The 20,176-nt window shown below is 36.0% G+C and overlaps 1 protein-coding gene across 4 annotated transcripts in view; it reads left to right on the top strand.

The window, feature by feature from the left end:
- The window catches only part of DNAJC24 (DnaJ heat shock protein family (Hsp40) member C24), a 63,614-nt gene that overhangs the window by 34,369 nt on the left and 9,069 nt on the right, over window positions 1–20,176 (top strand). For all 4 annotated transcript variants that reach the window (XR_004819405.1, XR_004819406.1, XR_004819404.1 and 1 more), the window contains exons 2-3: window positions 7,569–7,707; window positions 18,568–18,636. Coding sequence is in view for 1 of the 4 variants with exons in the window: in XM_035722769.1 (XP_035578662.1) it covers window positions 7,569–7,707; window positions 18,568–18,636 (208 nt within the window). In the remaining 3 variants the exon portion in view is untranslated. The remainder of the gene's footprint in view (window positions 1–7,568; window positions 7,708–18,567; window positions 18,637–20,176) is intronic.

Raw genomic sequence — 20,176 nt, forward strand, 5'->3', positions numbered from 1 at the left:
CATGGCTTCATGGAAGAGATGCATTTTAACTGATGGAGGATGTTTCAGTGGAGACAACAGCATAAATAAGACAAACAAAGTTATGCGTGTTTAAGGGATGATCTCTGAAGGACTAGTCTAGAATGACTAGACATAAATGCTGTATCTGTAATACTTGTAATAGAGCTGGCATGGTAGGTTGGGGTTCTTTTTTTGGAGGACTTTACCTATAAGAGTAAGGACTATGACTAATTCACTGTACGGTAGGTTACCTATTAAAATTTTTGAGCAGGGAAATGACGTGGTCAGGGTTTTAAGGCAAGGCACATGAACTTGGGAGCAGGTGGGTGGACTGGAGAGCTATTAGAAGGTGAATGCTAGAGAACCGGAAAAAGCTCCTTTTCATTTTAACTAGGTTTGGCATTAGGAATGAAAAGGACATTGTATAGGCAGAATCTACTGAATTTGGTGATTCATAGGATGAGGGAAAGGAAGGTTACCCTGATAATTGTAGCCTGGATTAATAGGAAATGTATTTATTATTCTCATTCATTCATTCATTCATTCAGCTTTTATTGAGCATAGTGGTGATTTTAACAGAACAAGGAATTCAGCAGGAGGTGAAACTAATTTTAGAGTCCAGATGATAAATTGGATTTTGGATATGTTGAACCGCTAGTACTGATAAGGTAGCTTTTAGAAGGTGTTTTGAAAGTTGGTTCTGGAATTCAAGAAAATTTGAAGCTAGAAATAGAGAGCTAGCATCCTATTAATGGTGTCAAACTCCTCTTTTACACAGACGAAAACCAAAGTGCTGTGTCCTCAGGGTCCACACTGATAGATCAAATAATATCAGTATAACAATTTGGGACTTTTGTTTAATTAAATTTGCTGAGAGTCCTCATAGTTGATTGTTACTTCCTGTTTACAGTCAGTATTTTATAGATCAAAACAGCATAATCACACATCACACGTATGTAGTAAAGGGTTAATGTATGATTCCCTAACTTTTTATTTAATTTTAGATTTAAGTAGCAAGCTATTAGTAAAATAAAGCAGTATGTCCTTTTATTTTTTTTAATATTTATTTATTTATTTGAGAGAGAGAGGAGGTGGGGAGAATAAGCAGGGGGAGCAGCAGAAGGAGAGGGAGAAGCAGGCTCTCCGCTGTGCGGAGAGCCCAATATGGGGCTTGATCCCAGAATTCTGGGATCATGACCTGAGCCGAAGGCAGACGCTTAACCGACTGAGCCACCCAGGTGCTCCGCAGTATGTCCTTTTAAAAAGGAATGTAAGAAAGGCATTAAAGGGGTGTCTATAAAACCTTTTGGAAGTTGCTAGAATTTTTGCAGTGTATTGCAATATGTTCTTCTCACAACTTATATATACTTTTAACTTTTGTCCTTTCTAGTAGAAAAACATTTGTCTCTGTGTTAAGCCTATCAGTGGACATTATTGCAGTGTTCAGTAGCTGAAGCCTGATATAAAGTGTATCCTCCTCTAAAAATAAATCAACGGGTTAAAATACCACTGGCATATTGTTCAGATTTCATTAGCTTCTTCATCATCGATGTTGGCATTTGTGCAAACAATGAAACAAACGGGCTGGCATTTATGATTAGTGAACAAAAGGTATCAAATATAAAAAAAATTATGACTTAGAACACTTTATGTAATTTTCATTGTAGTGGTCTAGGTTAACAATTGAGGGTGTCGCTCTTTGAGCATTTTTTTTCTTTTTTGTGTGTGGATACCTACTTGGAAGGATGCATCTGTCAAGGAGAAATGTTTACAAAGCACTAATTTTCTGACTTGCACCTAATTCTGTGTTTTAAGCAGTAGAGGCTAACAGTGTGCTTCTTATACTTTAGCATGCATGATAATTGCCTGGAGAGTTTGTTGAAACACAGATTCTGGATCCCACGTGCTCCTCTCCACCCCCTGCCCCAGGTTTGGGATGGAGCCATCTTCTAATGAGCTCTCAGATAATGCTGATGATGCAAATCTGATTACCACATTTGAGTTTCTCTGGGCTGACACATTGTGATAGTCACTCTGTAATTAATAATGTAGAAACTAGCACTCGGAATTATTATATGGAGAAAATCTAAAATCAAAAAATGTTCCATATTGGACAACCCTTTGCCATAGAATCTCAGCTATTAATCTCAGAATTAAGAGTCCATAATGAAAGCCTCAGTTATTAATTAGATAGTTAGGATATAGATAACATATATTAATCCTGATATAATATTATAAAATTTTCTGTATATCTTGTAGTTGCATGAGTGATCTTATATTTTCAGATCAAGACAGTTTCTAATCTTTTGTTTGTGTTCATTTTTCTCATCCTTAGTTAGTGACGTGGGGACTTAAAGAACATAGGTCTGTGTAATTGATAAATTTCCCCCCAAAGTGAGGAGGTTAAACAGATCATAAAGTTGTGAATATCAAATCATTTGAGAATAGTAAAATAGCAGTTTGCTAAAACTTTGAAGACAGACACCTCTGTACTATTGTAATAAAGTATCACAGAGAGACACTCACTCTCAGTATTTTTAGTATTGTGACATATTTATGATATTTTAATTTTGAATGTACTGTAGTCCTCAGCAATACTTAACTTTTTAAAATGTTTCAAAGTTTTTGGAGGTTGGCGTATGTACTTGGAAGTAATAAAACTATATTTTTATGTCTAATTTAAACTTTCACTAATTTGTATTAGTCTTTGCATTAATTTTCTATGGTTTAATTGTATTTTTCTCTTAATACTGGAAGAAATTTCTCATTTTTTTTCTTTATGTCTTGGAAAGGTTTTCTAAATCTCAATAATTTTACACATGTCTAAAGATGTTTATCTATTGAGATGCAGTCAACATACAGTGAAAAATGCACAGCTCTTACATGTTCAGTTTGGTGAGATTTGATACCATATAACCACCATCATAAACAAAATATAGAACTTTTCTGTTCCTCCGGAAAATTTCCTGTGCCCCTTTGCAGTTAATTTCCACCCCCTATTCTCACCTGGAAACCAACTTTTAATTTCTATCACTATAGATTTGCCTGCATTTAAATTTCATATCAATGCAATCAAATAGTATGTACCCTTTTGTTCTTGTCCAGTGTAACGTTTTAGATATTCATCTAGGTCACTGACTATATCATAGATTTTTCTTTTTTATTGTTGAATAGAATTCCTTATGTATGGACATACTACCGTTTATCCATTCTCCTGTTGATAGACTTTATGGTTCCAGTTTTTGACTATTGCAAATAAGGCTGTGAGTACATTGTTTTGTAAGTCTTTTAGTGAGCATATGTTTGTTTCATTTCTCTTAATATCCAAAAGTAAATATCCAAAATTATTTGATCACAGAATAGGTTATAGGTGTGTCTTTATAAGTAATTGTCAAATAGTTTCCTCCCAGAACCATATTTGAGTTCCAGTTATTCCGTATCTTCACCAACGTTTAGTGTTATGTCTTTTTTATTTTAGCCATTCTATTAGGTAGTTAGTGATATGTCATAATTTTAACGTACATTTTCCTGTTAACTAATGAAAAAGTTTGCATGCAAGTTCATGTGCACATAGTCTGTTCATCTATCTTCTTTGAAAAGTGTTTTTCCCCCTGCTTTTTAATTAGTATGTCTTTTTACCATCGATTTATAGGATTTTGTTGTTGTTGTATGTTCTATTTCTTTTTTAAGGATTTTATTTATTTTGAGAGAGAGAAAGCTCGAGCAGGGGCAGGGGCAGAGGGAGAGGCAGGCTTCCCACTGAGCAGGAATCCTGATGCAGGGGCTCCATCCCAGGAACCTGGGATCATGACCTGAGCGAAGGCAGACACTTAACCGACTGAGCCACCTGGGCTCCCCAATTGTTGTATGTTCAAGATGTAAGTGCTTTGTTAGATACATATTTAGTCAGGTTTTTTGTTGTTGTTGTTGTTTTTTAACCAGTCTGTGGCTTGTCTATTTTCTTAATGGTGTCTTTGCTGAGCAGAAAGTTTTAAAACTGATGTTCAGTTTATCCATTTTGTGTCATTATTGTTTGGGCCTTTTGTTTTCTGTCAAAAGCAGTCTTTGCCTACCCCAAGGGGCAAAGATAATCTCTTGTATTTCCTTCTAGAAGCTTTAGGTTCTGTGTTTTACATTTATGTCTATGACTCATTCATCTTGTGTTAATTCTTGTGTATGAAATGAGATAGGGATCGAGGTTAATTTTTCCACATGGCATCTAGTTGTTTCAGTTCAGTTTATTGAATTGCATTGACACCTTTGCTGAAAATCATTGACTATACATATCCATGTCTGTATCTGTATATCTCTCTCTCTCTCTATATATATATGGTCTATTACTTCTAGACTCTTTATTCTGTTCTACTGATATATTTAGATATATTTATGCCAGTACTACCGTCTTGATTACCGTAGCTTCAGCTTTGTTCTGTTTCAAGATTCTTTTGCCTGTTCTAGATCCTTTGTATTTCCATATAAACCATAGACATATTTACACAGTGTATGATTTTTGTAGCTGCCAAAATAAATTACTGCAGACGTGGTGGCTTAAAACAACAGAACTGTATTCTTCCACAATTCTGGAGTCTAGAAATTCAAAATCAGCATAACTGAACCAAAGTCAAGGCTCTAGGGGTAGGAGTACATTCCTTGTCTCTTCTAGCTGCTGGTGGCTGCCAGTATTCCCTGGCTTATGGACTCATCACTCCCAATCTTTGATACCATTATTTCAAATCCCTCTCTGTCTCTCTGAATGGTCTTCATACCATCTTCTCCTCTGTGTGTCAAATCTCCCTCTGCCTCTTTCTTATAAGAATACTTTGATTGAATTTAGGGCCCACTTTTGTAATTCAGAGTACTCTCCATTTAAAGATCTTCAAGTTGTATCTTCCAAGATCCTTTTTCCTAATAAGGTAACATTTTACAGGTACCAGAGATTAGGACCTGATATCTTTAGGTGCCATTTTCAGCCAACCACAGAATGTGTTATTCTCTTTTAGACCTTCATTTTGTTCTTCAACTTGCTGTCAAAACAGATTGGACTGAGGCTTTTAGCACCCTAAATGACATATTTATTTTCTTGCTAATAATTGCCATTTCTTAATTGGACTCTGTATCATAGAATAAAATGTATTGCATTCTAATAATAGCACAACAGATTAGACCTAAAAGCTTCAGATAGTGAGTTGCTTATTTAAAATAGCTGTCAGGAAAATAAAAAGTTAGTAAGAAATGGAATTATGCTCGAACTATCGTAGAACTGATCTATGACTCAGTAAAATTTAGTGAAAGCTTTTAGTTTTGGGTGGCTACAAACTAATTCTTGATTTTGTAAGGCTTTCTTAGTAAGGCTTGTTACAGAAATCTTCTTCACATAGTGTTAGAAGAATGGGTAAGCTAGAGAACTTTAATGTAGCAAACTCTTTTTTGGTGTGGGGATGTTACTTAAATATTAGCCCAAATGTAGGGACTGCCTAGACCTCAGTATGGGAATGATTTTTATGAGCATCATTTGATAAATCATGACCATAAAAAGATGAAATAGTAAAGCCTTAGTTTTCTTTTCTTTTCTTCAGTCATTATATTAATTAGCTTAAATATTTAAATGTTGATAACTGTTAAATTTGGCATAGGAAGAGAAATAGTTTGCTAGAGGGAAAATGGAAGCCTAATTCTTTGTTTGCCCTATAATCTTTCTCTCAGCATGCATGATGTTCTTCTGTGCAACCAGATAACACAATAGCTTTTGCTCTGCTAGCGAGAATCATCAGCAGTGTGAAAAAGTTCAGCATGAAAACAAATTCACTGTCAAAACCAGTAGTCTACATTATGATTAAAAATTTACATATTTTCTGAATTCTGGATTGAGGATTGAAGTCACTTTACTTTGTGTTACTTGCCACAATTCACTGAGTGACTTTGGCCTTAGCAACTTGGATAATACATGACGTTGCACTTTTCAATTTTTTGTGTTATTTCAATGTCTGTAAAATAGTCAATGAAAGAATTTAAGTGGTTATGCCATTATTAATTGATGAGTATGTGAGTGAACCATATTAATGTCATGAAATGTAAAAATGGTGGGTTTTTTTTTTTTGTGCCTGTTTTATTATAAAAACTTTGAAGAAAAAGGAGGAGAACTAAAGGAGGAAAACTAGTCTACTAGTTCAAAGGAAATTCCTAAGGTAACTTTTAAAATTAGGTATATTCTATAACATATTTGATAAAGCATTCAGAGTAATTACTGATGGCAAATTCTCGTTGAATACTATCAAGTGGTTCCTTGTTTACTTGAGAGTGAAAAAATGACACATTTGAATATCTGCTACTATGATCCCTACATTATTTAAGTGAAATGTCTCTACATTTAGATAACCTTTTCTCGCTTATTTTTTGAAAGACTGCTGAAATGCAAATGACATTGATTCTTTCAGAACCAATAAATAAAAAGAGAAGGAAGAACCACGGAGAATATAGGGGAAAAAGGAGATAATATAAGTGGGATATCTAGTAAGCCACATTTACATTAGCATTTGAGAATCGATGAATTGGTAGAAAATGTTCTTGTTTTGACCAAATACTTTAAACAAACTACTGCATATTGAAAACATTTTTAAAAATTTCTTAGATTTGGAAAACACAAATGAGAAAGATTTACTAATGAATTAATTTATATCCAAATGTTTTGTTGAGTTCTTTAAAGTTGTTGTTCACCAGGGCACCTGGGTGGCTCATTTGGTTGAGCGTCTGACTCTTGGTTTTGGCTCAGGTCATGATCTCAGGGTCATGAGATCGAGTCTCATGTGGGGTTCTGTGCTGGGCCGGGAGTCTGCTTGAGGTTCTCTCTCTCTCCCTCTGGCCCTCCCCCTTCTTGCGCATGCTTGTGTGTGTGTTTGTGTGCGTGTGTGTGTGTGTGCGCACACATGCTCTCTCTCTCTGAAATCTTTAAAACAAAAACAGTTGTTTCTTACCCATCTGCCCTAGAATAACTATTTTTCAACAAAAATTTATGTTTGGGGATTTGTAACTTTAAAATCTTCAGGACTGAACTGGAAGATGAAAGGTATTTATTTTCAAGTATGATTGTATAATCTGCTTTCATAAGAAAAAGCTAGTAGTTCATTTGTAATGGTTTTTACAGCCAAGCACCTTATATAAGGAAAGCTTCATACTCTGCCTAGTTTGTGCCCTTTCTTTGTCATGTCCTGCTCGTCTGCACGTACCTATTTCTGTTTGTGTTAGTCATCCTCTCTAGGTAAATTGTCCATGAGACCAGTGATTCCATCAGCAAATTATCCAGAAAATGCTGTCTTTGCATGTTGTGACAGATCATGTCACTGGTGGATTTATAGCTACTCCAGTGGTCTAATTAACCTGGCACTTGTCTCCTGTGCCCAACACTGTTGTCTCATTGCCTTGGCACCGTAGTTTTCATCTTCTCATCACCTTCTTTCTTAACTAAAACTTAGATTTACAAGTTTTGGGTTTTTTTGTTTTGTTTTGTTTTTGTTTTTAACCTACCCCATCAACCCTCTCTATTTACCACCCCGTTTATTTTTGATTGGCAGTATCATCCAGATAAACAAAGTGCAGATGTGCCAGCAGGAACAGTGGAGGAATGTATACAGAAGTTCATCGAAATTGATCAGGCATGGAAAATTCTAGGGAATGAAGAGACAAAAAAAGAGTATGACCTGCAGCGGCATGGTGGGTACTTAGGGTGAGGAGCCACAGTATACTGGCAGCTCTTTGAAGCGCAGTCTGCAACCTTTCCTGGGGAGCATTTTCCAGCCTTCATACCAAGTTATTATTGCCTTCTTTACTCTCCCCCTCCATCACTGTTTTTAACTAGGTCTTTCTCTTAGCAGTGATTATTGTGTATCCATTGAGAAGTTAACAAAACTACTAGGATGTGGCTTCTTAGGAAGCCATGAAAGCTACTTTTTCTAACTAATGAAAAATGTTTAACTACACATTTCTAATTAATACGTTGGATAACTTCTTATTGTTAAATTTAATTATGTACTGATTCAAATTTTAATTGTGTCATTTTTAACAATGTGTACTATATAAATGACCATCAAAAGGAGGGTACAATAGGGGATAACATCATAAAGCACTCTGCTGTCTTTCAGCTTGTTTTAGGCTAGGTTTCATGATTGTCTCCTGAATAAACTATTCTTTATAAGATTGCTATAAATGGTATTTTAGGAATGCACCTTTCCTAAGCAGTTTTAAAAGTCATTTCTTTTATGTGTTTTAGAAAATAGCTTCTTAAAACAGTGACAAGCTCTTGTGAGAAAGAAAGGGAAAAATGTAGGTCAGGTTTGTCACACATAGACTGCAGTTACACAAAGTGATAGGCTGTCTTTCAGCACTGGCCTTGGGATAGGAGTCCCTCAGTCTTCTATTTGAACCTTCAGTATGCACCCTGCATGCTAATGGGGGGGAGTCAATAATCAGTTACAGCCTGTGGGGAAAACACTCAATTGCTCTGCAGTAGCGCACCAGGTTCAGCATTGACTCGAATGTGTTGATAAAAGCTCACTGTCTCTGTAGTTGATGATTGAATCCCCTCCCATGCCCTACACTGGCACATCATCAAACCTAACAAAATGATTTTAAGGCTCCTACTACTGAGGTTATGAAAATTTGATTTGAGAAACCAGGCTTACTTCTAAAACACAGCATTATAGGATAAAGCCAGTGATATAAATGGAATACCCATGTTTATTTTCAGAGGGAATTGTACTGATAAAATTAAGTATTACTTACAGGCAGTGTGTGATATCTTTGGGTATAAAGACTTCATGAACTATTTGTTTATATACTGGAGAATTTAATAGTGACTTTGATCATACTAATCAGCTCTAAAGCCCTTCTACTTTTTTAAGACTGATGAGCTTTTTAAAAAATATTAAGAAACTGATGAGTGTATCTTTGCAATGAATTTGGATTAATTTTCAAATATGGCTTGAATATTGGGTCTTATCTGTTTGGTGCATATATAAGTATGTTGCCAATGTTGTTTATCTTTTGTAAATATGTTTTACTTCTGGCAAAAGAATGTACAAGCGGTTCCATTTGTGGATGAATTCTATTCATAGATCTATCTTTTTAACCTTGGTTCACATGATAGGATTTCTGTGAAAGTGCTGAAGCTAATATATACAAATGTGTCATGTGTGAGAAGTTACCAAGTGTTTCTGCCCCTCTTTACCAGTCGTTACTTTGTGGGTACCAGTTTGCTTAAGAGAAGAATAATTCACAAAACTACGTCAAGGGGGGTAAGGAACATACTTCCCCTGTCGCTCTGCATTTTTGCCACTCCACAGCCTGTGTACCTTTAAGAACTGTCAGTAAAACTGACTAGAAGCCTACTACCAAAAGAGAAAAGAGGCAGGGAGAGATCAGGAATAAAAAACTAATCTCTCTTGCTAGGGAATAGGGTGTTGGTAGACGAGAAATGGAGAGAAATAGGAAACAGGGTTAGAAGTGAGCAATAGAATTGCAGGAAGGAAAGTTTAAAAAATGTTGTAAGAACAAATAACCAACAGCTTCAAGCCTTTCTCATTGCCTTTGGGAAGTCCTTGGAAACGTGGATTTCTTTTGAGCTTTGAGTCATTGGTTTGAAGGTTTTAATGGAGGTAACTGCAGCCTACAGGGTCACGGGGACTCTTGTAGGTCATTGATGGGGGCCACAACAACATTTAGACAAACTGAATACAGTGAGAGTTGGGCCTGATTCATGATATGGATAAATAGGCAGATCTGCTTGGAATTTATATAATGTTCAATTTGCTTTGCAAGTTTTTCAAGCAGGTTCTAGGAGGACAATGGAAATACAGCTTTTCATGACCTTTTAATAATGTCAGACCTAAGTACGAAGTATTTCCTTCATTACCAGCAGCTCCAAATGGTGAGAATACTTTACTTCAGTTTTAAATTGAGATTGGATTGCTGTTTAGATAAGAAGTCTCTTATCCAAATATAATTTGCTGTTTTTAAGCCTTTCGTACTAGAGCTATTTTTTAAAAATCTCATAATAAACCTAGTTTCATATGGTCATTTCTTTTGAAGGCTGACATTAATTTTTCCTTCTTGACCCATCTTTAGTAATTGGCTCCTCAAAAGAAGGAAATGAACTTGAACTTCTAACAGTGAGCATTTAGATTTGATAGAAGGAAAACCTTTGAGAGTGATAATTTGTTAAAGACCAGGATAGGTTACCAAGAGAGAGAGAATTTGTTATAACCAGGTCAAAGCACTCTTTTTTTCTGGGTCACCCCCTGGGGACATGGAAATAGCTTTGTTATACAGAACTCTTTTTGCATGTGGTGATAGTTCACTGTAGAACTTTTTTTTCATAGGGTGTGCTTGAAATATGTTTGTTTCCTGCCTTCCATTAACTTGGAGTATAAAATAAATTTGAGCTCCATAATACTGGGGAGGAGGCAGGAGATGTTTTATTTATATGTTGAATGCTTTCTCATATTTCACAGCTCAGAGTTGGTGCTCTGTTGTAAGGAAACCCTCATCAATATTGCCCACAACCATTTATTTCCCTAAAAGATCATTTAAAGGGGCCCTTGACATCCATATTTTTTTGCTTCACAAAAGATATCAAATGAGTTCTAATTAAAAAAAAGCCTAGGGTAGATAACCCCAGTAAAGTACATATAGTTTTTCTTCCCCATTTCCACATATCTATTCTTAGTTGATATTTTGAGGGCAATGTCGGCCAGACTGAAGAAAAGCAGATCTAAAAAAGGATGAGTAATATTCAGTTCCCAGATATTATGCATTTTGAAAGCAGTGTTAACTAGTGAATTTAATCAATTAGTTCCAGTTGGCGTATTTACCTTCTTGTTTCTAAGGATGCTTCCAAAGGCTTGTTTCCCATGTTCCCTTGAAAGGCATGTAGTTATTCAAGATAAGCCTTTGCATTTCAGACAACCAGATGAGCACTTTGGAAAATCTTTTCTGGATTTATAAAATGTTTAAATGAATGATATCTGTTGACTAGATTTTGGTGCCCTTATAAATGTATGGGGAGTTTTCTAATGTATTAAGCACATGAAAAACACATCAGAAGTATATCATGGGAAAATAATAGGGATCATGATTCAGTTGCTTTGTAATACGACAGTCACACAGATCTCCAATGTCTCAGTGGCTCTGACCTGAAGTGAAACAAACCTTCAGGTGAAGTCAGTCAGATTAAATAATTTTTCTAAAAAATAAATGGGTTGTGTTTGGAATCCTTGGTGGTATATTATTTTATATTAAGATGTATCTTGGTTTTCTATTAGTGAATTATGTTGGTAATGTGGAGTCTTCACCTTACACAGTCAGACAAGTACTTGGATACCCAAAATAGCCTGGCTCAGGAGATTGGGCCTACATTGTAAAGTCTTTACTTTGTCTTTACTCAAAGCTAATCTAAGCTACTCTCCATTAGCTAGATACAAAAGGTCATTTCTGGTGTTGTGTTATACAGTTTACCTTGACCCTTTTATTAGGATAAATGTTTGAGAATGGGAGATAAGCAAATAAATTGTGGGCCAAATATGAACATATCTTTAAAAACCCCACCAACGTTAACGTGTCAACATGTAATTTCTTAAGCCCAAAATAAGAATCCTTCCTGAAAAGCAAGTTAATGCTAAAGACTGATTAACTCTATAAGAAGGGAAATAATACTTTTAAATGCAGATAATGTGAATCTGAGTTAACTTAAGAATGACGTAAGGCCAGTAGATATTTGTGTAGATTATGTGCTAAAACTGACCCTTACAAAATACTTGTATTAGTCAGATTAGAGTTTCCATCTATGATCATATCAGTATTTCCATTTGATTTTAGGAATTTGAAAATTGGCTGTAAAAATGTGCTTCAGGTAAAACTTGAAGATAAGCATCAGGGGGCATGTTTTTTTTGGTGACTGTTTCTGGGAAAAGTACGTATGTGAAATGATGCAGAAAATCTATCTAGACAGTTAGGGACTGGCATTTTCTTCAGAGGGAGAAGAAAGTATAGAGAAAACTTTCTGTGAGGGTCCTCCCGCTCCATCTTATTTGTCACAAGGAGGTGCCTACTCATGTTATCTTTTACTTTTACTTGAATGCAAGTATCTGTTTTTGCAGTGAAAATGTATTTTAAGATCTTTTCTCAGTGGTTTTGACTACAAATTTGGCTAGTTTCAAAGAATGTTATAGAAACCTATGGGCAAGATTACAGTTATAATTCTGGCATACTTGGACACAGTTGGGAGCTCTGATTTAATACTAGTGAAAATGGAAGATTTAAGGAAGTTTGTGTCTCCCACTTTAACGTCTCTCCCAATTTCTACTTGGGTACTTGACCAATTGAAATCAATGAGTCTTAACCCAAAACGGGGTTACCTTTCTCATTGCTTGTTTTTTCCCTCAGACTTGAAACCTTCATTTCATATTACATTCTGATTATTTCTACTTTGCTCAATGTACAACCAATGAATTAGAAATGAGTGTTGACATTTTTTTAATTTTTTTTTTCTGTGTGATCTTTTTATTCTCACAGCTATCACGTTGGGCTGGTAGGTCGCACCCAGTATTACACATAGCCATAGCTGCTAATTGGCCTTCTACAGTTGTTTACGTTTTCATTGGTCTAGCTTTATTCTCACTCCTCTGTTTAAGAACTTTTATAACCACCCTCTCCCCAACACATTTACCCATTCATGTAGAATTTAAATGGGACAGAAACTTTGAAGTTTGTTTCTAGTTACTTTTCCAGCCTTATCACCAATCACAAACCTGATGTGAACCTTCTCCCCTGGTTCATCTAGGGGCTCCCAAACACATATGCCTGTGCTGTTTGTCATGACTCAGAATACCCTCCCATTCTGATTCCTCACAGTTTATTTTTTGTGCAAGTTTGAAGTCAAGTCCTCCTATCCATCCCCAACTCCCAAAGAAAACTTCCCCTGACACTCGAATCTACCATCATTTCTAATCTCTGAATCTAATCTACAAATTAACAATTTTGAATTTTTTCTCTGTGGTTCCTATCTTTCGGTTTTGTTTGATATTTCAGATGGACTATGGCTTTGATAGTAACAGGTCAATTTTAACGGGACTGACAATAGCAAAGTACATCAAACTTCTTAACACTGTCACAAATCCAGACAAGATCAAGAGTTGCTGCCTCCCTACACCGTGGTACTTGAGGCTTTCCCCTCTCACAACGGATTGGTGCTTAGTAATTTTCTTACGGTTTGCTATGAACAGGTCAACAAACATTATGAGATAACAGTTAAAATAGCTGCCGTTTATTGAGCACTATATCTGTGGTAATTGTCTTTCAATCATTGTTTAACAGCCTCTTAAGGGAGATACTAATATTTGCTTTCCAGAGAAGGAATCTGAGATTCAGAGGGGTTAAGTAACTTGACTAAGGTCACATGGCTAGTAATTGATAGAGGGGGAGTTCAAAGCCATTCTCTGACTTTTAATCATATTGTGCTGTGCTGTCAAGTTTCAAATAGGTGTGTACAACCTCCTAATTTTAGTTCCAGGTGGGCAGGAGTGAGCTATATTTGAGGGTCAGAACGAGAGGCTGGGCCAACCTTTGCCGCTGCGTTACCTGTTGTGTAGTGAAATGTGAAATTCAGGGTCCGGGTTTCATTTGGTGTCTTTTATGAGCACTGCATGTACGCTCAGTTTATAAAAGCCCCACAGTTCTTCCAAGTCCATAATTAAACTCCAAGTTTGTAATTTTTCCTTGCTATGGAAAGCCTTGCAATTGTGGCTCTTTAATTTCACCTGGGAAAGGATTATAGAGCTTTCTGATTTAATGAGCAGGTTTCATGTTAAATGTTGTCTGATTCTGAATCTCTTACCAAGGTAGAGACTGTTCCAAGAACAGAGAATGTTAAGGATAAGGAAACTGATTTCCTTCAAGTTAGTTCCTATATGAAAAATTTAATTATGTCTAGTGAAATGATTTTTAAGAATGAGATGATTGTGTAAAATTAATTACTTGGTTTTAAAACAGCAAGATACTAAGTTAGACCTAAACAAAAACACTACTGTTTGCTTTTTACACACAGATGACTTCCGTTAAGTGTGAAATAAACTTTAAAAGGCATAAAAATAAATACAATAGACTACTTGCTAAATGAGAGCATCCTGGGGACTTGATCGCTCGAGTAAGTTACGACATTGCTACACATGAATAGTAGGGACTGAACTGCAGATGGACTAGATCTTTTGGCCAGTATTGGGTTGAATGAGACTTTTGATATCTCAGCCATAATGAATGAAGTTAAATTCCTCTCCACCGTAGCTTTTTGTTGCTGTTATTTATTTTTACTTATTTATTTGAATTGTAGCTACAGTTAGAAAAGGTTTCCTGGGATTAGGAAGTGTAATTATTTAGGCAGCAAAAAGTTGTTTTAGAAATTTTACTATCATTAGGAGGAAGTTTTAAAAGGCTGGAATTCCATTGTCTTGTAAGAAGTAAGAAATATTTATTGATTCCCAAATGGAGCTGAAAAAAACCTTTCCTCTTTTAGAAAGTTGTGAATGACCCAGCGAGAGCTCTAGTAAGCTTTACTGAACCAAGCTGCTAATAGTTATTTAATGTTATTCTTCAGTGTGAAAGAATCTCCCTAGATTTTCCTTTTAATCTCTTTGAATTGCAGGCTCATAAACCTCTCTGATGAGTCCTGCCAGTGTTTTCTTAGATCCCACCGTTGAGACAAAGGAGCCACAGAATTCTTTCACCTCTTGTTGTCAGACAAATCCAATAGAACACAAGGTCAGAAGGGCCTGTACTTCTGAAGGTTGAAAGATTCTTTTCCAAGTAACCACATAAATTATTTGATTTTATCATTATATTCCACAGGAATCTCTCTTTATAATGCATTGCTTTCTATATGTAAGTAAATTTGGCTCTTTTTCTTGTCTCCATATTTGGCTAAGCTTTGGATATAGCACAGGATGTGAACGGACCTACATACCTTAGAAAAGCTGAGCCCATTTACTTCAAAAGAATTAGGAATCATGTAGTGTAATTGGACTTAAGATAGAGTACCCAAATGCCACACATTGCATTTTCTTTCCAAATGGCTGGGTTTGTTTGTTTTTAAGTTATTACCATTCTGGAGCTAAGATTCCAGATTTAAATCTTGTACCTATTCCTTTAATTAAATCGCGAAGTCAGTTTATGTTTTCTCAATATTTTTAGTAGTGTCATGTTAACAAGAAAACTTTGAGATAGAATTTACATTTTCAGATACCTATTGAAATACTTCATTGTAATGAGCAAAAATATTTATAATATGTAATACTCAAAAGAAAAGGAACTTACCTACTTTGCAGATGCCATGCCTGATTAGAAGACAATTATCAAAGCTAATTACAGGGTTTCTGTGAGTTACTTTACAGGCTAGGGAGGAATTAAGTTTTCTAATTTTAACGACAATGGTGGACAAGCAGAGATCATTGTTTAAAAAGAAAAAAAAAACATTGATTTGTTTGTGCTCCTTCCTTGTAATCGTAGTTAGGGGGGAAGTTGCTGTTGCCCCATTCCCTGGACACCTGCCTCTCAACAAAGGATTGGGGTCACCTCCCCACCCCCTACATTTAGATTCACCTTTTACTTGTATGTGTACCCCTTCTGCTCATTATACAGTTCTCCAGGGATCCAATTTTCTCTGAGTTAATCACCCCCAGCCTTTTTCAGAAGTTGTTTAGATTACCGTCTTTTCAAGGAATACACACTTTCTTAGGCTTTTAACTCTTTTCCCTAACTTTTGTTTGCTTATTTCTATTAAAAAGGGTAGGTCTTGGAGTCTCAGCACACTACCTTTAAAATTTTTTGTTGAAATGTATCGTACATGCAGAGAAGTGCACCAATCCTAAGTATCCAGCTTGATGGATTTTCACAATAAACATACCCATCTAACCAGCACCCAGAAGGTCCCCTGTGCCTCCGTGTAGTCACCACTTGCCCTCACACCCAACACCACAGTGTCATGCAACAACTCAGGGCAGTTTTGCCTGTTATATTTTATATAACAGGGAATCATATAGTATGTTCTCTCTTGTGTCAGATAGGACTTTTAAAACCAGAATCCCCACAGAAACTTGGACTGTGTCCACATAATATTGAATGATTAGATCAAATAGATAGCCACAGAACATGAGAATATTTTTTAATATACTTCTTTTAACTCTGACCTTGGGCAAAGTACTAACCAGTTTTCCATTGTTTTCCCTCTTATTATGAGATACCATGTAAGTTGACCTGTCAACTAAGAAATAGCTTGCTACTCTAAAGTTACTGTACATAAAGAAAAAAATTAAAATATAAAGGCCCTTTTTTTGAGGAAGTAGAATAATAGAGAGGTCCTCCACATGAAACAGCAACTAGGTGAGCATAACAGTAGCTTCCTCGTGGAGAAGCACAGCAATATGCTGACTTCCTTGGCAGTTATCTTAGCCAGTTATTTTTCATTTATTATTTTCAAATAAAAATAGCAGAATGGATATATATGAATGGGTTGTCTTTTTGTGTAATTGCTGTATTGCAGGTGTCCAAGATAGGTTAGATTAAGGCTTATTCCTCTTGTCATTACCTCTGCCTTGTCTGATTTGCTTTAATTGATTTCAAACTTACTGAAGGTATCGATCAGATACCCTGGAGTATAGCCGGCTTGATTGTAAATTATTTACATCTGTTTTTCCTCTACAGTCTGTTAAGTGCCAATTACCCCCATTCCTTAATCTAAAAGTGTTTCATTTCCCCATTCAAGCAAACTTACCTTAGTCATTCTAAGCAATTGAAACATATGATTAAGATTTTTTTTCTCTCCATGGGACTTTTAGGGAGAATTTTTAAAAAAACTAAAATACTGAATAACCTGTAACCAAGTGTGCTTTATGTAGAATGTGGGAATTGTTTTGTTCAGAGATTACCTCACATAGTGATACAGTCCGCATAAGCTATTCAGTGGGCACAGAGATGGAGGAACTCCCCCCGACCACTGGGCAGTCTTTAATCTTTGGATTTTAGGGTCAGTTTAATAGACTGTTGGTACCCAGTAAATATGAAGTGATATAATATTTGACATACTTAATAGAAAACCACAGTGAGTTCAAAATATTGTATAATTTTTTCATCTATTTTAAAATTGTGTAACACCAATAAATTTTGAACAGGCAGTTATTAAATATAATTAAATTGTAGGCATTCACACAACGGAACAAAGGAAAGCATTCTCAGCAAGTGAACAAGAGACTAGTGAGACAGCTAAAGAAAATTTCATTGGGGTGAGGGGTGGATTTTAGTAGTTTCTTTTAAGCATCGACTTCTAGAAGAATAATACAAGCATACATGAAGTATAACATGACTTTAAAAACAAAGACAAGTGCTTATCTGTTGGTTGTTTTCTTTGTTCCAAAGTATACTTGTTTTAAGCAAGAGTACATGCTTCTACTACCTAAACTATACACTTACTAAATTTAGGTAGAATTCCAGGCTTCTTTGAACCTTCCACCTGCAGGGAAAACTTTGGCCTACAAAATAGCAATAGAATGTCAGCACAATACCGTTGTATCGTATGGTTATTGTTCAAAGTAAGTCTAAAGTTACCTATTTCTCTGTTGCAAGCAATTAAAAATCAAATGACTAATAGCCCCTTACATTTGGTTAGAGCTTTATTCTTTAAAGTACTTTTAGACTGATCTCATTTGATTAGAACAACACACTGGTATTAGTCTGCTCTGACTGTCATAAGCAAATTCCATAGACTGGGTGGCTTAAACAACAGAAATTTATTTCTCATAGTTCTAGAGGCTGGAATTCCAGATCAAGTGCCAGTCAGTATGGTTCCTGGTGAGGGCTCTCTTACTGGCTGTAAATGGCCTCTAAGCTGTGTCTTTGATACTTTCCTCGGTGCCTGTGCATGGAGAGAGACCCTCTCTCTTCCTCTTCTTACAAGGCCACCGATCTATCAGATTAAGACCCCACTCTTATGGTCTTATTTTACCTTTATTACCTCCTAAAAGACTTATCTCTAAATACTTCAACGTACGAATTTGGGGGGGGACACAATTCAGTCCATTAACAACCCCTCTGAAGTAGATAAGAGCTCAGTATATCTAAGGTATATTTCTAAGGTTAGAAAGCTGGTAAAATATTACAGCTAAGGTTCAAAAACAGTTATTTTTGCCCAACTCCATGCTTCCTTCCTTAGTTACAGGTATAGTTTGTCTGACAAAAAAAAAATCCCTATCTCTCACAAAGATAGGGGTTACTAATCACAAGGAATCACCAAAATCAATTCCATGGTTTTTGCGTGTTGAATGTTTGTGGAAAATTGGATAGATTTTGACTGCTGAAGTTCATAAGAAGTGGAACCCAAGTCAGGTAGCCTTAAACTGCTGTCAGAAGTAATAAACTCAGTTTTTAAATGGTAAGTAAATTACAGCTGTAGTCACCAGGCGGTAGTTGTCTTTTCAGCATTCTTCATGGTTATGGTTAAAGTGCTGAATAAATATCGCATTTTATATTTTACAGAAGAGGATCTAAGAAATATGGGACCAGTAGATGCTCAAGTATATCTTGAAGAAATGTGTTGGAACAAAGGTTGGGATTTTTTCTCTTGACTACAGTAAAGAAAAATATTACGGATTTTCTTTGAAAAGAAAAACTCTCATAGGATATTTGGAAATCTAAAAAAATAGTAATAGCTTGGCTTTCTAAATATATATATGTGGGTGGCTTTAGGAATATTTCTCATTCTAAACTTCCAATTTTTGATGTCCCCCATATGACTCATTTCCAGTTATTTTTCTAGTCTAATTAGATGTTAGGTATAGAAGGTTTCATAAGGTTTTCTTTTTTAAATTACTTGGATTTGATTTACTTTCCATCTGTGTAATAGGGAAAATAAAGTTAAAGGATAATTTTTTCCATCCTTCCTATGTTGACATATGAGATGAATTCCTATTAAAATTTTTGTTTATTTTTATTTCTTTACATGGAATCATAAACTATCAGGGCAGGGCTTTTAATATTATACTCTTATGCTTGGAGCTTGGTTTTTACCCTCCCTTTTTGATTTTATGTCAGGTGAAAAAGAAAAATTTGTCACTCCCTTTTACCTCCCATGACATCTTATCTTTTTCCCTTTTCTATACCTAGAATTTTATTTTATTATATTTTAGAGAGAGAGAAAGAGAGTGCACATGGAGGGAAAGGGACGAGCAGACTGCACTGAGCCCGACACAGGGCTTGATCTCATGACCCTGAGATCATGACCTGAGCCGAAATCAAGAGTCAGACGTTTAACCAACCGAGCCACCCAGGCGCCCTCTATTACTAGAATTTTACGACTTAAATCTAATTTCTCTACTGTTCTGATAGTTTTCTGAATTGCTCTGGTTAGACACTGTTAAGTTCCTTCTTAGAACCCATGTGAATATCACACATCCATGTTTCTCTGGGAAAATGAAGAAAATCTTAGTATTTCTTAGAATTTTTATATACTTTAACCCTATAACTATTGTTAAGCCTGGACTAAAAATTCCCTAGGGGTTTATAAAAATTGACTAATGAGTGGATAGGCAGAAGATAAACAGCCCATCCATCCATCCTGAAACCAAGTTTACTGGAATTTTTTTTTTAAAGAATTTTTTTTTAAGATTTTTTTTTTTTATTTATTTGACAGAGAGCGGGAGAGAGAGAGAGAGAGAGGACACACAAGCAGAGGGAGCAGCAGAGAGAGAGGGAGAAGCAGGCTCTCCGCTGATTAGGGAGCCCATCGTGGGGCTCAATCCCAGGACCCCGGGAACATAACCTGAGCTGAAGGCAGACGCTTAGTTGACTGAGCCACCCAGGTGCCCCTGTGGCTCAGTTGGTTAAGCGTCTGCCATCAGCTCAGGTACTGAGGATCGAGCCCCGCGTAGGGCTCCCTGCTCAGGGGGGATTCTGCTTCTCCCCCTCCCCCACTCGTGTTCTCTTTCTCTCTCTCTCTCTCTCTCTCCCTCAAGTAAAATCTTAAAAAAAAAAAAAAAAAAACATTTTTAAATATTTATAAAATAAAATATTTTATAATTTAACTTAGTGCTCTTGCTCTTAGGACGGTGGGTAATAGGCTATTGACTTAAGAGGAAAATCATGTTTT

This window comes from Zalophus californianus, chromosome 11 (genome assembly GCF_009762305.2).
Source record: "Zalophus californianus isolate mZalCal1 chromosome 11, mZalCal1.pri.v2, whole genome shotgun sequence".
Classification (NCBI taxonomy): Eukaryota; Metazoa; Chordata; class Mammalia; order Carnivora; family Otariidae; genus Zalophus; species Zalophus californianus.